The 17,146-nt window shown below is 43.0% G+C and overlaps 2 protein-coding genes across 2 annotated transcripts; both read left to right on the forward strand.

Moving 5' to 3' along the window:
- The first annotated feature begins 4,691 nt into the window (after positions 1-4,691).
- LOC144539473 (uncharacterized) lies at positions 4,692-6,064 on the forward strand. Its single transcript, XM_078284571.1, has 5 exons — positions 4,692-4,876; positions 5,015-5,050; positions 5,358-5,510; positions 5,600-5,718; positions 5,833-6,064. The coding sequence occupies exons 1-5, from the start codon at positions 4,807-4,809 to the stop codon at positions 5,953-5,955; spliced, it is 501 nt and encodes a 166-aa protein (XP_078140697.1). The 5' UTR covers positions 4,692-4,806; the 3' UTR covers positions 5,956-6,064.
- A 1,409-nt stretch (positions 6,065-7,473) lies between these two features.
- ccp110 (centriolar coiled-coil protein 110) lies at positions 7,474-16,084 on the forward strand. The gene is made up of 14 exons (XM_071922078.2): positions 7,474-7,538; positions 7,757-7,967; positions 9,181-9,309; positions 10,365-11,592; positions 11,861-11,982; positions 12,298-12,475; positions 13,592-13,701; positions 13,869-13,985; positions 14,155-14,256; positions 14,415-14,531; positions 14,680-14,753; positions 14,926-14,991; positions 15,123-15,182; positions 15,288-16,084. Exons 1-14 carry the CDS (start codon positions 7,474-7,476, stop codon positions 15,361-15,363), a joined length of 2,655 nt encoding a protein of 884 aa, XP_071778179.1. The 3' UTR covers positions 15,364-16,084.
- Positions 16,085-17,146: the final 1,062 nt, after the last annotated feature.

Here is a 17,146-nt window from a genome sequence, read left to right on the forward strand (position 1 = left end):
TTGCTCACAACTCATTGCTAGACGACAACATACTGTAATGCACATTCTGAGAGTAAGAAGAAAAGTTGGAATCAGGAAGTAATGTTGCAATATTCTACTTATGACATATTACTCAGCTATGGTGAACCAACACAGCAAGAGAAGTACCACAGCTCAAGAAAAAGCTCATTTTACTGAAAACAGCACACAAATGCAGAGTGCATGAAAGAAAGTGCTTTTATCATGATCAAGTTTCCAAATAAATATAACTTAAGTGCAACAAGCTGCTGTGTAACACAAACTGGGATCAAATCAGGGATGGACGTGGAAACAAAACAAAGTGCACAAAAAAATACAATATTTTTAACCTTTATTTATCCAAGTCGACTAAGCATGCTTGCTCTTTTGCAGCAGTACCCTGCTTCACATTCACACATTTCCACACTTTGACAACTGGGAGCTGCCCAGTACAACCACAGTCTTCTACTGTTGGTCACTGAATAGTTCTACTGGAGTAGATGAAGGTTACCTGCCTTGCTCAAGGGCACATCAGCAGTAGTTGTTAGGGGAGGGAAGAGCATTACTCACTCACTTTCCCCACCCACATTTTCAAAGCTGATATAGGTGTTTGAGCCGGCGACCTTCCCATCACAAGCTCGTTTCTCTAACCTCTAGGCTACTGCCACCCAAAATAGATAATCACACAAAGAAGACGCAGGAGTAGCAAAAACAATGCAAGTGAAGCACAGCTAATATGGAACAAACAAATAACACATGACATAGCGATCAACAGTGCTAACTCGGTATCATCATATAAATGTAATGCATCTGTACGTGGAATGTGAAAAAGCCATTGGAATATAAATCTTCCTTGTTCTATTGCTCTTGGAGCTTGGGATCATGATAATATAGTGCTTCATTTTGGCCAAAAGATAAAACACTGAAAACTATTAGCAGGCAGCTGCAGACATAAAAACATGTGTTCAGAATACAGACAGATAAGGCATACACAAATGTCACTGGTACACTGTAGTCAGACTCGCACTTGTTTTGCCACCAGTAATAGGTCAATAATTTTGCCAAATCAAACAATCTCCTTTACAATCAAATCCGGATCAACAATAATCACACAGCTTAGCGTAGGAGAACCTTATTACTGCTTCATTTGGCGCATAAAAAACAAGAGAAAAAACCAAGAGAGACTGGATGCATTTTTCATTCGGCAATATCTTATCCACAGGGAGGAAAGGGAGCAAGGAGTCAGCCAAAACTGAAGAAAAAAACCCCAGAAAAAACAACAGTATCCTATTGTGTGGCAGAGGCAGGGTGGCCTATTGATTAAAAGGGACCGCCCTTCAACCGTCCCAGGTTCAAGTCCCAACAACAAGTAAGTCACTGGATCCTTACCAGCTCTAGAGGTGCTGCTCTATAGCTGACCCTGACCTCTGACCTATCTGCAGCAGGGCAAGTGAAAAGGGAATTTCTCTGCAGGGACCAATAAAGTATCACATTATTACTATTATACCTATTGATATAGACATATTTGAATCACAACTGCACTGCTGGAGAGCAAAGAGGCTTGGGCGAGGCGCCATCTACTGGCCAGCAATTTGTTCAGTGTAGCACAGACTGGACTCAATCACACTGTGACCTTTGGACGTCAACGGCAGAAGGCGGGCTGTGCCTCTGCCAAAGAGTAAACAACCAAGATAGTTCACATCCTAGTCCTGATCACGGAAAGCCTTGTCCGCAGACGGGAACAGCGTAGGGGCGGGAAATCATCTCGCGCATGCTTATAACTTTCTGAATTTAAGATATATTTTGTTTTGGGCAGTCAGCTAAGCTAGCAGCATAGCTAGCCAACGCATATTGCCGCAAATAATTGCAAAGAGAATCCATAAACATTCATTGCTGACATCACCATACTAGCTACGCATTCACAAAACACTAATACCTGCTGAAGAATTTATTTTACTGATTTAAAGACATGTGAGACTCTCACGGCTGGGCCAATAGCTTGCTAAGATCTTAAACATTATGCCGTTTGCTGAACCAAATAAGTCTCTTGCAGAAAAAATGCCAGCCAACAAAAAGCGGTGTAGGCAGCCCGACGGGATTTAAGCGAAGACGGAGGTCAGCACAAGTGAAACCTCTCGCTTCGCCTGGATGCTGCTTCCTGCCTTTGCTGATGTGAAGTTCAAGGAAATAGTCATCTGACAAGCAGGAGATGTCAACTTTAAAGTTATATTAGATTATTTAAAATTTGACTTGCTTTGATTCAATTTTCATTACCAATCATTGTAATTAAATCAAAGACTAATACATAAACAAACTGTCAGCATTCATTCACCCAGGTGTACCACAAGAAATTGTCTCTCTCTGCTCTGGTCAGAGAGGACAGAAAACAAGCTGAAGTCAGTCTACCTGCCCTCTTATCAGTAAAGCCTCTGCAGATAAGCACACAGGAGAAGTCATACTGTACAGGGGAAGTCATACTGTACAAAAAGTCCACGAAGATACAACACGTTTTCCCATAAAAACAGCTTATACTGCCGAACAAAACGTTTACTATGAGCAAACTTACGTTACGAGATGACTTGTGACCAAGTTAGCTTCTAGACCCAGACAAAACAGTTCAGGCACATGCGGAATGAATTTACATGTCAATACAAACGTTAGACTACTCACATGTCGATTCTACTGCGTTGTGTGTTGAGGGTAAACCCTGGTGACTGTTTACCAAATTGGCTTTATCTCGTGGTTAAACTTAAACTTATTAAACCTTTGCAAACTGTTGCACGTTTCTTCCTTCTGAAAAAAGGACCTTGCTCTCTCTAACGTTCGCCTTTCCCGCACACAGTAATATTTTCCGCTGTGCGAGACCAACGTCACGTGCGTCAATCCTTTTATGGTAAAAATGACCAAATATGGGATCTGTCAAACTGCTACAAAGTCCTGGTGGTCGCCGTTCCAGTGGGTTAAACAGCGCCACTTAGTGGCTGGTCACAAACTATTAAAATAAAATAAAATAAAACACCACTACTGCTACTTCTAGTACTACTAAGATCCCTTTTTCCTGGACGCGCCCCCTCCAGGTCAGGTAGCACAGGTCAGGTACAGAAGAGTGTACCTGGTAGGGATTCAGTGACTTACTCAAAGACACTTCAGAAGGGCAGATGTTGTCCGACAAAAACTTTGAATCCAGTTTGTGCGGTTGAAAAGTGGTCTCGTTTAACCAATAGGCCACCCTGCTGCCCCTACACTGTACATCACACTAAAATACTGTTTGTTTAAATCATTGCAGATTCACTGTGATAATGTGTTGTAGTAACGTCTTAGTCACTCCTAGATTGCTCCCTTTCCTCTCTGTGGATAAGATATTGCATAGCAAGAAACAAATATTCAGTTTGTGCTATTCCAGTCCAGCTCTTCCTGACCTTTCTATCAGTCCAGACACAGCTTTACTGCTCTCTAACCACTAATTCACCTTGCTGGCTAAGTAAAAGCATGTGATGTGCGTGAATTGTCTGTTAACATGTCTCTCATGACATGTGAAGCCAGGGAGAGCAGATATCAACAGCACTGGTTCTCATAGGGTCCAGGGACCTCTGTGTCCTCGAATGACTCCTTGAAAAATGGAGAATTGCTTGACTAAACTGTACCATGTAGTAGTAAGCTCAAAGAAAGAAAGTACTGAAGGAATGGATATTCTGAGTGGGTTTTTTTTCTACTCTCACTCATATCTGCAGTTCTGCACTAATGAAATTCAGAGGGGCAAAATATTCTCATACATGAGTTCCTCAATTGGACAAATTGCTCCAGAAATGTGATCTTGATTACCGATTACCACTAATTTGAACCAAACTGTCTACTGTTTACTTTTTAGATTATTTATGTTCCTTTTTTGCATAAGAACAATGTGTTTTAAGTCTAGGCCTATCCAGATGCCATACACAGCTGTCTGAAAATTCTGTTTGTTTTCAGTATCAATATCAATATTGATTAAATATTATTATCTTTTGCACTTTTCCAATAAAACATCGATACTCATAGTTTATACTATGAGATACTATAATTACCCAGTGAGGTAGGCTTCTCATGGCACCTGATAATCACTGAATGAATGAAATGAAGCTCTCAGTTTGTTTGCCCATCCTTTGGAAGTTTAGTGCTCATCCTCATACATACTAAACCTTAATATCTGTCATTGAGACATTTCTGATCATTTACTGTGAACTGTAATGGGATTTCAAATGATTTTCTCACTAGTTCTAAATCCTTGCAATCTTATTCTAGCAAGCTGATGAACACTAAACCAGTTTCAAGCAACTTACCTGTTGTTCCACTTAAACATTTCTTGGCTTGCTCCTTGCTGTCCAGTCTAGTTTGGATCTTTATATTTATCTCTAAGCCTTCAACATATTCCCTTGTATTAACTCCTCCTGTGCTGTTTTTGTTGGCTCTATCTTAGTTAGGTCTACATGGGCTCCTGACCCACAAATAGAGCTAAGACGTGTATTTGGAGTCGATGGCACTTGAAAAACTTTGGCAGCCCCTGTTTTAAAAGGCCAACAACAAGTCTGTTGGTGAACAATATCTTTAAATTGTGAAAACCTGAAAAACAGGACACCTGTCATTTGTGGAATGATGGTGATGTGATCCCATTGTCTCTGAGATCACGTGACCACAGCGTCTGAAAGGGAAGAGGACTGAGCCGGTGCTCTTGAGTGACGGTCTCAGTTGACTCCTCTGCCTATATGCGCTTCCCCTTGTGCTAAAACAAGCTGTTAATACACCGTGTACATGAGCTCTCTATAGCCACTGACCATGAAAATCTTAATTTTTGTGATGTGTACATTTCAGCTGCTTGCTGCACAGCCTCAAGGCGTGGACCGCTGTAAGTAAACAAAGATTACTACTGTAGTACAACAAATACCGCGATTACTGCTCACTTGTTTTCCTTAGTCAAGCTGTTTTTTGTTTTGGTTTCTGTTGGTCTGTGCCTCTAGCCTGTTTACATGTTTTTTTTTAACAGACACCTATTGTGAGAGCTGTCTGACAACAGCACAAGGTAGGATGGAGAACTACTCAACTTGCCTGTGAATGGTCATTTGTGTTGGACAATGAAGCAACAGTTATATGTTCAAATTCTGCTCAGTGAATTTTCACCTAAGTGACTGACTGACTGCATGAGACACATCTTAAGTTTATAGTGTTTTTGAGCATTCAAACCAAGTGATACTGACTTCTTCTTTTTTTAGTTTCTTAGAAATGGCACTTTAATTGCAAATACTTTACATTTGTACCTCACTTGAGTTGACATTTTCTTTATCTTAAGCTATAGAAAGCAAAAAAAGCATTTGTATATTGCTTCCCAGAAATTGAGAGAGTCATGAAGGAAGCCCCAGCTGAGGGCAGACAGAGAGCGGTTGAGAGCCTCATCAGTGGAGACGTGTGTGAAAGACGGCTGTTTCACAAGCATGGTGATTTGTCTAAAGACAAAATGGCATCCTCCTGCAAACACCTGCTAGGTAAAAAGTTCAGGGAATAATCAAAGCAGTTTTGCAGGGTGTTTTTTTTTATATCATGACTAATTCTTCCTCCCTGAATCCCCATCCAGATGATCACTACGACCAATTCCATGCAGCTTTGGTGAATAAAGAGCCAGAGCATCTGGATATTGTCCTGTGTTATGAGCAGTCCACAGCATGTGTAGGTGTGAAACGACACTCTTTTGAGGTAGGCTTTAGGTAGTGCCAATTATAAACCTGTAGAAATATTAATACCCATCACTAATTAGATTAAGCTCTTCCTATTTTTTTGAACAAACAAAGCATTTTACTTTTGTGACAGAATTCCAAAACCACCTTTAAGGACAGTGACATTGACACTCTACTCCGGCACAACGAGGCAAGTGTGCGCATTGCCCAACCTATACGCACAAGCTCACCTGTGCCCCCAAAAGATGAGCTGTGACAACAGACAACATCATGCTGCTTGCTACTGAATGTATGCTGACTTTTTGTCATAATGTCATGTGTCATTATATGATGTTCAATAGAATAAAGACATCATTGAAATCTGATGACATATTTATCTGTTGGTATAAATGAATCAGTGTGGCCTGTATTGTGTCCTTGCACAACCCCTCACATAAAGGTCATGTTAAAAGTATGATTTACATTTGGAACTCTTGCTCTTTATTTTTTATTTTTAACAACCAACAAAGCACTTCAATTTCTAATCTCTCTCTGGGCTTCAGTCTAGGCCTACTAGAATGTGAATGGTGAAGCTAACTATATGCCCTCATTAACTGATTACAGTTATTTGCAATAGTAACCACGAGGTAATTATTTGACAAAGGGGCGAGGCCTCGTTCCATTTTTCTCACCTTTTCATATAGCCTACTTTCTTCCAGTTCCCTTACTTTCTTCCCACCGAGAGTCATAGCTCCAGTAAAACCACTGAAAACATTTTAGCATAATTGTATTCCATCTACGTGAATGGAAACGACGACTGAAGGATTTAGGACGCCAATGATAAAGCGGAGAGGACGTACAGACTATAATGGAACGAGGCCCAGGCAGGCGCTGTTGCTAGGAGGCGCTGTTGCTAGGAGGCGCTGTTGCGGCCCGGAAGAGCGAATGGTGATGGGGAACCTGAGATTGAAGGGGAGAGTGAGAGGAGAAATACTCCGTTCAGGTCGTAGCAACCACTCTGTTTCCCAGGATATTTTCTCCGTCTCATAATACTCGCCATCGGGAGAAAAGAGGAGTGCTATCACTTGTTTTTTCCGTCACTGTGACTGCCACCTTGAGCCCGAGGTAAGAGAAAACGGTAACGGGCATTGATGTCAACTGTCATTCTGCCCGGGCACAGCTGTGCTGGTAAAGCATGGTGCTTCGGGCTTCAAGAGATGCTACAAAATTGTATCGGACATACATGTAGCCTACCTTGAAAACTGTCGCTGTCAAGCTTGCTCTTTGTGCTACAGTAGAGTGATAGCTGGAGGAGAAGCAGTCCCAGATCTACTGTGCTGTCACCTATAGGCTGTAATTGCATTCGCTGTGCGGTAATTAGGCGACTGAAAACCACTACGAATTGAGAGCATCGAAAGTGCATTACCTTTTATTCAAACCCATTAATTAAGACAGATGGTTATAGGAGTAATCGTAATTCCCTATATGTGAAATCTATGGAGGAAATGACAGTGACACAAATTTACAGCCATCAGGCAGTTCTTATTATAAATGTATGTCAGTGTGTAGTGGCTATACAATTCAGTCATCTGCCGGGATATTTTTGATTCATTGAGATGAATTATGTTCTATTTTGTGTAGCTATATCAACAGCATAGGACTCAGGCTTACACCCTGCATTGCATTGTCTTGCCTAAAGGGTCTGTACTATCCATTTGCTGATGAACATTTCAGAAATAGCAACTCTTTATTGATTAGACACACGATTCCCCATCCACTTCCATCAGACCCGGAAATGGAAGTCAGTCACCAGCCTGACTCCATAGAACAGAATGGCTGGAATGTGATGAGTGTGATATAGTAGCTGAGGGCAGACAGACCCTCTTTTGTTGCATTTGTCCTGCTCTTCCAGTTGCTCATAGTTTTACGATCGCAGTTAGGTTCGACTAGTAACCCACACCCTCATGGTTCACATCACAGGGCTTTGTTGTCTTCCCACTCCCAGCTGCAGTCCAAGTGTGTTGACACTACAGTCCAAGCACCCGGTCTAATTCCACACTCTCCATTTAACTTAACAGCTGGCTGACAAGGCTACATGGTGTGTGTTTCCTAATCAGAGTGTGGAGGTGCGGGCGTCCAGAGATGGAAAGCTATGAGGAGTTCTGTCTACAAAGTCTGGCCATACTGCAGGAGGAGGGGAACTTCAAGAAGACGGCATGTGAGCCACACGGTCCTCTGAAGGCTCTCTCTATCATCCGCTTCCATGGACGGGCTGTGCTGTCACCACTGGTAAGGCAGAAATAAAGAGACCTGAGACACTAGATAAGTGCCAGTGTCTCTACAGACTGTAGAGACACTGGCAATTAATCACCAAAGTTTCCATTTAGCTTTGTAAGGTCAGTGTGTGTTCTGAGGAACAACTACAACTTTGATTTTGACCCCAATCTTTTACATTTGTGTTGGATAATTAATTACTCCATCTCAGTTTTAGAAGACCAAGGTGAAAATGCAGCATTGAGGTCTTTCTCAGCTCTCTCAGGTATCAAAGTTGTGAAAATCTGTCTAAGGCTGCAACTTTGATGCTTATTTGGTTCAAGAAATTACTCCAGTCACTCCAGCCTTATTCATCAAAGGTAGGCAGAAGGCATAGCGTATGGATGTCTTTGAAAGGTTTCAAGGTGGCTTAACTTTTTCAAGGGTATCAATTTGGTATAGAGCATTTAGAGTATAGTTTGTTGCCATGAAGGTGACTCTGCTTTTTAATGACGGTGTGTTTGGTTGAGAGGCTGTGTATGTGTGACTACTCTCCTGTGGCTGTGTTTCTGTAGCTCCATAGTAACAATAATGCATTGCTTACTCATTTTGGTTACAATGTAGCAATGAGAAGAATGTTATGATACGCATGCATACAGTGCAGGCATGTGCACACAAATGCACAGGCAATTTCAATTTACCTAAGGATAGCGTACTGAAAAAACAACCATTCCTTTGAGAGAGTTACTCTGTATCTGAAACATGGAGGCTCACTGGTCAGAATTAGAGCAGCAGCTGAGAGAGGAGATAATTGATGACGAGGAGCAACAACAAGGCTGTTTCATGTTAGTCAGGAGGATCCATCTGCTGCTGACTGCTGACCAAGTGAGTTTACAGGAATAGCCAGATGAAGGAGATGATGGTGGATTTCAGAGAGGCCAGTGTGAGGCTGAAGGGTGTGTGTGTGTGTGTGTGTGTGTGTGTGTGTGTGTGTGAGTGAGTGAAAGGCATCAAGATTTCTCAGCATCCTAGAGATTAAGGAGGGAGAAGATTGTGTTATCAGTAATAACTAATAATATCACAAACCGACCTCAGATAAATACATTTTGTGAGTGCTTGATTGATCTTTTCTCACGTGTGATGCTATCACTTGACATTGCTCCATAAGTGGCAAATTGCATCAAGCGTACCTCATGATGTTCAAGTATTTGAACCCGTTTTAAAATATGTGTGTATGTTCTATTTCCAGTTGAGTGCAGAGCAGCGCAGTGAGATGTGTGACTACAGACAGAGGGCGGTCCAGCTGGAGGCGGACAGGCAGAGCCAACGGAGGAGCAGTCTTTTGGCCCGGGTTCAGGACATCCTGGACCAGGCTCAGGTCAGCAGCACAGTCTGGCCCTGGCTACGGGCCTGGGTGTGGTCCAATAGGGAGTTTATAGTTGAAGGGGATCCTAGATCCTAACAGCCAGCAATAAATGAATATAGGATGTTCTGTAAAATGAATGTGTTATTATGCAGGCGTGTAGTCTACAAAATATTAGGACCACAATCATTCGACTGACCAGGTGAAAACTGTGATCCCCATTTGATTAAATTTTGATTAAATAGGGAACATAGCTTTCACCTGGTCAGTCTGTTCCATAGAAAGAGCAGGTGGTCCTTGCAAGGCTTATAGAAATCATATAGCCTAGATTTTACTGCATTATGCTCAGTTTAACACTTTATTTATATCTTTTTATAAACATGCTCCATCCAAAATTCTCAAGTATACCCATATTTGAAATAGGTCTGTGTGTCAGTCCCACAGTATAGCAGAAAAATTGAATTACAGTCTGATCCAGAATCTCTAGTGACATTTGCAGTCTTGAATACAGGTTGTCTGACTCAACACGTTCTCCAGTAGGCTGTGCTATTTTTACCTGTTTATGGCCCTGCCTTGTCAACTCAACATCTAGAGCAAATTTGTCAGCATGCAAATCTGCTCTAGTTTTGAAATTTTTGGGCTTTGAATACGGTGGTTGTGCAGTGATTGCTGTCACTACTGCCTCTGTGATATGTTTGCACTACAACCCGAAACACAAGGAAATGTCTGTACTGCAGAAAGCCAGAATGAGTTATTTATTAAGAGAGAAAAGTAAAAAAAAAAATATATAATTCATTGAAGGTCACACTTTACTTGGATTATTAAAAAATCTACTGAGCTTCAGGTGATACAATAGGGTGAAAATTAGTCTATTGACATGTCTAGGTTAGGGTTAATCTTAGGGTTGGAGTTTGGGTTAAGAAATGCTGTTTAAGTTTTGGTGAAATAGGGCAAATAAGGCCATTAGCTGGTCTTCCTTCATTGTCATTTTAGATTATTAACAATTATTTGATGATGATTGGTGATTGATGTACTATGCAATTGATTGGATAATTATTATCTCTCAACAGGTACACAGAGTACCAAGTGAAGAGGTTGACAGACAGCCAACTCCTCCATATTGTCCTTCCCCTAAACCTGAGACAGTCAACGGCTACACCCTGGTCACTGACTCACCTGGGCTGCCCAGAGACCCTGGATTTGGGCTTCAAACAAGTGATCGGCCCGCTACGCCATGCTCTGAATCCCCCTCTATCCTCAATGGCTACAGGGGAGAGGAGCAAGTGAAGGAGGAGAGGGAAGAGAAGAGTGAGGAGGAGGAGGACATTAGTCTGGATAGCCTTCTGAAGAGATCAAGGGAGTATGTGAAGAGAGAGCAGAGTCAGCAAGGGTCAAAGGTTATCAACAGGGTCACCCGGACTCCCCCACCTGAGACCCTCTCTGACAAGGAGAATGAGAGTCGTAGTCCGCTGGGGGACACTGGCATTGAGTTTGGATTCAGTCTGCACCATAGCCCCTTAGGCCCACCTCAGACCCAGACCCAGCATCAAGCTCTATATGACCCTCATTCCCACCAGTCTGGCTGCCTCTCACCTAGTCTACCTGACCCGTACGCCCGCCTCCCCAGTCCAGAACCCAGCATTAGTCCTCGTGCACAGAGACGCAGACCACGGCCTGTTTCCGCTGGTAACATCCACATCTCCTTCCCCATTGGCCCGGCAGACCTCATCCCCAGGAGCCCGGGAAGGTCGGGGGAGGGTGCCGGCGTGGCGGCCTGGGGAGAGGCTCTCTCAGGGGCCGTGAGGTCCTCTGACCACTGGGGCTTGGTGGGCAGCGGAGGCGCCAGTGGGAGTAGCAGTCGTCGATCCAGCCACTGTGGCACCAGTCCAGTGCGGGAGCTCTGCAGCCCTGTCAGTGCCTTAGGACCCAGTCCGATGGGACACCATGACCATCTTCAGGCCGCAGGGTTTCGCCGGCGCTGTCACACCCTCGACAGTCAGCTGCATCCCTCCCACTCCCACTCTGGAGTCGAGCACATAGACCGCAGCCAGGAGAGGGTTCCTCGCTTCATGGCAGGAATTACACGCTTGGCTCCCGGTCGGCGGACCCCTGCAGCCCCCTTGAACCAGTCGTATGAGATAGAGAATCCTTCGCCATCTCTGCTGAGGCCCCATGTGACTCCTGACTTGTCTCAGGTCAAACTCAGGATGGAGCCTGATGGCCCTCAGGGGCCAAACAATGGCAGGATCACACCGACTGTCCTCAGAAATGCAGCTGAGCAGCACTCCATCAAGACGGGTGAGTCTGTGAAAGTGTGAACTCTTTATTGGAGACTCAGTTCCTCGAATACACATCAGCTAAAATCTACAGAGTTATTTATGTATAATCATTTATTTATGAAGTTAGTTATGTCATTTCATGTCCCTGAGATCACAGTTTTTCCTAAATAAAAATGATGCAATAAAGGGAAGGAAAAACAGAAAGAAAAGGATAAAAACCTTTTGGTAATGGATAAATGTTTGTGTGTGTGTGTGTGTGTGTGTGTGTGCACGTCACACGTCATCAGAGGAGACCCAGCGGCGAGTGCAGGCTCTGGAGGACATGCAGAGGCGTTTGGAGGAGGAGCATGCCTTGCAGATGTCTCTGCTCCTGGCTGAGCAGGAGAAAGAGCAACAGCGCCTCTGTCTGGTCAGCACTTGGAATTACACCATATCTCCTCTAAAAGTAGTACAGGCCCAGGAACATAGAAAAACATTATTTCCCATTTATTTTGTGCTTTTGTGTGTACATTTACATATGTGCAGGTTAGGTGAAGTGGCCAAAAGGAACACTGTTTTATGCTTGAGATTTATTATATAGTTTGGTTGCCATGCCACTGTGAATGAATGTTATCTTCACTCTCACTTGTTCAAGGATTTCCACTTTTTTTAGTTGCTCCCGAGCAAGAGAGATAATGGTGCTGTGTGTGTGTGTGTGTGTGTGTGTGTGTGTGTGTGTGTTTAGGAGCTCGAGGAGAAAGACAGAAGATTGAGGGAGCAGGGGTGTGACCGACCTCTGAGTGGGGATGCTGTTGGGCGGGATCGCAGGTCTGTGAGTGACAGCTATCCTGTTGTGAGCCCCTCCTGCCCTGGACTGAGCCCTGCCCACACACCGTCTGAGCGATCACCTGGACACAGTATAGGTACAGTTTCACCATGGAGACTTATCACTTTGTTGGTGTTCATGAAACAGCAGTGACAAAAGAATGTCGTGCTCAGAGATAGTCGAGTGGTTAAGTCCACCGCCTCTGGAACATCATGGGGGCCCCGCGGGCCAACGACTGAATCCCGCCAGAGGTTTTTCTCCCGTCACTCCCCTACTCTGTCTCCCTGTCTACTTTCCCACTGCCACCATAAAAAAATAAAAATACTAAAAGGCGCGTGGACTTTAGACTATACTCACTGCCAAAAGAAACGCAACACAATTTCAAGGGCTATATAGCTGGGTGAATGTAGCATAAGATAATTATATATATATATATATATGACTTTTTTTACTTCATTAGTGAACAATAATCATGCTCACTGCAGTTTCAGTGCTAAAACTGATCCCTATCTAGCCAGTGTTGGGGTTATGTGCACATTTTTTATCCTCATGGTAAGGAGTCATTTGTGTCTAAAACAGCCAAAACAGTGTCTAAAGTGTTCCCCATAAAAGGCCATGAAATGTGGCTTGGTTACTTCATTATGCCAAGATGAACATCAGAGAGCTTTAGGCCTCTTGGAGGCTGGAGTTTCAGATGCACTGTTCACCGGCTGAATGAACGGCGTACAGGGAGTGAAAATGACCGACCAAGATCAGGACGTCCCAGGGTCACCACCAGGATGTTCAGTACATCAGGAACCTGCTTGGGCCCATGAGGAGACGTTGTGTTTCCTGTGCGAATGCTAGAGGGGGCTGTGCACACTACTGAGCTCAGAGTCATTAAATTTAACTGGTGGGGTGATTTCAAACATCATGATTTTTTCCCATCTCATGTTTATCTCATTGTTTACACAAATACTGAACACTATTAAATATAACATTAATAAAATGATATCTGAAATTAGCTCAGTGTTGGGTATCTTTTGGCAGTGGGTATATATTGCAAATGCGGCATGCCCTCTTCAATCCACAAACACGGCAAAGAAGAGGCTTTCTTGTTCCTAGAAATGTATCAGCGAAACATCACTACCTGCACAAAAGCCTATACAGTTCAAACAATACCCATCGAAGTGGTGTGTTTAAGCTGACAGTCTCACTTTGTTACTCTCTCCAGGTTTCCCCTCCCCTCTCAGTTCCAGTGTGTCCTCCCCCTCTGTCCAGCCCCCTGTCTATCTGTGGGGGCCCACCTGGGGGGCTAGCAAGCCCCGAGCAAGGCTGAGTCTGGTGGGTATAATAAAGGGGTTGTGTGTGTGTGTGTGTGTGTGTTTATAGATTTGCATTTACCTATTTCTTCAAAGTTGTCAGCCCACATTCTTATCTTCTTTGTCAGTACTCTTAGTGGGTGTGGGTTTATGCAGAGTCTCACGTAACTTCCTTATTGCATTCCCCAGGTCCTGACAGCAGACCAGCAGAGGGCGCTCTGTCGACTTGGCGCCATCACTCGCGGCTTCCTCACGCGCCGACTGCTCAAAATAGAGAAGGTCAAACACCTGCGCCAGACCGTGCTGGTGAGAGTACACACACATATACACACAAAAACCACACCCGCAGTGTGCACAGCCACCTGAGAGCAGCAACGTCAGTGTAAAAAGTATTATCAGGTGTATTTGTTGTGTTGCTGATTGGGGGGGGGGGAAACCCTTGTATGTTTGTGAATGTGTGTATTTGTGTGGTCAGGACACACAGGAGTTCATCCGCTCATTCCAGACTGAAGCTCCACAGAAAAGAGGCACCTTCTCAGCACAAGACCTCTCTCTGCAGGAGAGAGTCAGAGCCCAGGTACAACAGACACACACACACACACACACACACACAGACAGACAGATAGAAACACACACGAACACATCTACTCATACTCAGGACTTACTCTCTAGACAGTAGAGAACATCATCTTTATTTGTGTTTTTGTGTGTGTGTGTGTGTGTGTTGTCCCTCAGTTACGTGCAGCCCTGTATGACGTCCATGACATCTTCTTTGAAATGCCTCTGGAGGATCGATTAGAACTGCTGCAGCAGGACAGGGAGCTGCGTGCGGAGAGGAAGCTACGAGAGATGGTTACCTGATACCTGATGGCACTTAATTACATAGACTCACTGCCTACTGTTAACTACTGTCATGCTCACTCTTACGCTCTCAACACCATTCATTCTACCGTAACCATTAAAACTATATTCTTGTTTTCTGATGGCGTCAAACCCACAGGAGAAAGCCAAGTGCCCCAAGGAGAGAGTGGCGCTGTCTGCTGCCACACAGAGGTCACTGGACAGGAAAAAGAGGTGAGATGGGGAGGGTGAAGCAGAAGAAAAAGAAGAAGAAGAAGAAGAGGTTTCATAGCCTGCATGTTAATGGTTTGAGTCAGTGTGGATCTAGAGTATGGGATCTACTTTTTAGGCCTTATACTTTCATTATCACCAGTGTTTTTATTGTGTGCGCTTGCTCCTCCTTCAGGGTTGGAGAATCCCCGGCCCAGGCTAGGAAGATGCAGCAGAAGCCAAAGAGCCCCACTACCAACAGGTACCAAACAGAGCTCTGGAATTTATTAGTCACTCTGCTGTTTACCAAATGCAGCTGCGTGCCATCAGTATTGCCCCCTTACATTTAGCTGTGTTTCCTGTCCTCTGCATGCTTCCTCTCTCCTCTCCCAGGATCCTGAAGCCAAGCCAAGGCCAAAATGCTCCTGTCTCAGGCCAGCTAAACCGCCAGGGGTCAGTATAGTCTTGTTTTTTTTTTTTTTTACAATGGTTAAGAACATTATCTGAACCACTGTCTGTGAGTGCATCTCAGCATGAAACTGGGTGTTTTCCTTTCAGGAGCTGGTACAGAAAGACCCCCGAGGAGAGAGTGAGGCGCTCAGACAGCCTGAAGAAGCAGCACTCTCTGGGTTAACAGGTGACTCACCTGAACTGGCAACTTGAATCTTTACTCTTTAATACAAATCTTCAACCGTCACAACTCCAGTCAACGCTGCTAACAACATGATCTTCTCTATTCTACCTTTTGAAGTTCAAATGATTGTATTCAGTACCACACTTTACCTTATGGATAAATCACAATGCCATTGTTTTTGACCATTTTGTTGTGGCTTGCCAAAATAATTTTAGTATTCCTCGACTGATTCTTATCCAGAAGACTCACATGTAGCAGATGCCTTGTGTGGGATATTTAATCACTATGTAGATGAATTTAAAGTTTTTATTGATAAACTAATGAAAAAAAAAACCTAATGTACTTTCATGTAAGCTAGAGAGAGTTGGTGATAAAGGGAAATTTGGTGAAAACTTTTCATCTGTGCCTAAGAAAAATGATAATGCCTTCCTTCCTATCTCTAATAATTTAGCATGCTTACGCTTACCCATTGTGTTTTTAAACATCTAGTACTTGCCTTGCAGTTATTCTCTTTACAAACACCGAAGTCATGCTGGCAGTCACATATTGTAGTTGAGATGAAAATACAGAATATTCAAGTGTATGTAGTTTTATGTTGAAGGGCTCTGAGTACTTTTTTTGTGCTCTGTCTCTTTATTTGATGGTGCTGAGAGTTTTTAACACCTTCTGTAACATTTCAGTGTGTTTTATTGTTTGGCTTAGATCAATGCCAAATAAAAAAAATCCTAATGTATTCGTGCACACAGTTGACTGCTGTTACATTTGCTGAGATTAATGTAGCTGCACATTTTGATAACATGATGCACAGCACAGCAGACACAGTAAGTGAAATATTTCCCTTCAACAGTATAATTGTAAATTATCACAACCATTAAGAATGCATGCCAAATTCCCAGAATTATCAATTATTATCATTATAGGTTACATTTCCAACGGCTCTGTTTGAGAATAAAGGCCAGACTCAGAATAAAGGAGTATCGATGCAAACTGAATTATCTACATATTTATTCACCTACTTGAACACTGCTGTGCCACCACACTGTTGGCCTTCTGCTGTAGTAGTGCTGTTCAGTAATTCTTCTCACCTGCTGACATTACTGTGCTCTCTCTGTTGTTGGAAAAAAGCTTCTTTTTTTATTTAAAATGCCAAGTTGTTAATGGTGTTTTCTATAAACAGAATAAATTCTGAAAAACCTGAACTTTCTGGGTACACAGAGACTGTGATTAATTATAAAATAGAAAGAACAATTAGAAGGGACAAATAGAGCTGTGCTTTACCAGGGAGAGGGAAGCTGCTTGCAGCATTGAGAGGCTACACCATGGCTCTTATTAGCTCATCCCTCAGCTCACTGACGATGTAATTCTAATGAAGGAAATCATCAAAATCTAGAAGAGTTATGAACTTATTAAGTACAACATTTTGTTAATAACCTGCAAATGATTGATTTCACATTCCTGCTTGTCTGAACCTTAAATCCTAAGATTCATTGCAAGAAAACTAAACTAGGCTACTTACCTACGTGGGCTAAATGTCATCAGCAACAAATATTTGTTCAACATTTCAAATCATATGTTACATACTTTCCATTAATAACTCATTAATAACCCTGTAAACCTGCACAAATGGCATGAAAAATCCCTTAATTACTAGTGTCTCCACGAATCAACCCATGAATAAATCCCTTAAAAACCCATGATACTAACCTTACTTTGTTAAAGCTATGTTATTATTAATGGATAATGACTTTTTATGTAATGGAGAAATTAAGGACATTTCAGGGAT

Source organism: Centroberyx gerrardi, chromosome 7 (genome assembly GCF_048128805.1).
Source record: "Centroberyx gerrardi isolate f3 chromosome 7, fCenGer3.hap1.cur.20231027, whole genome shotgun sequence".
Classification (NCBI taxonomy): Eukaryota; Metazoa; Chordata; class Actinopteri; order Beryciformes; family Berycidae; genus Centroberyx; species Centroberyx gerrardi.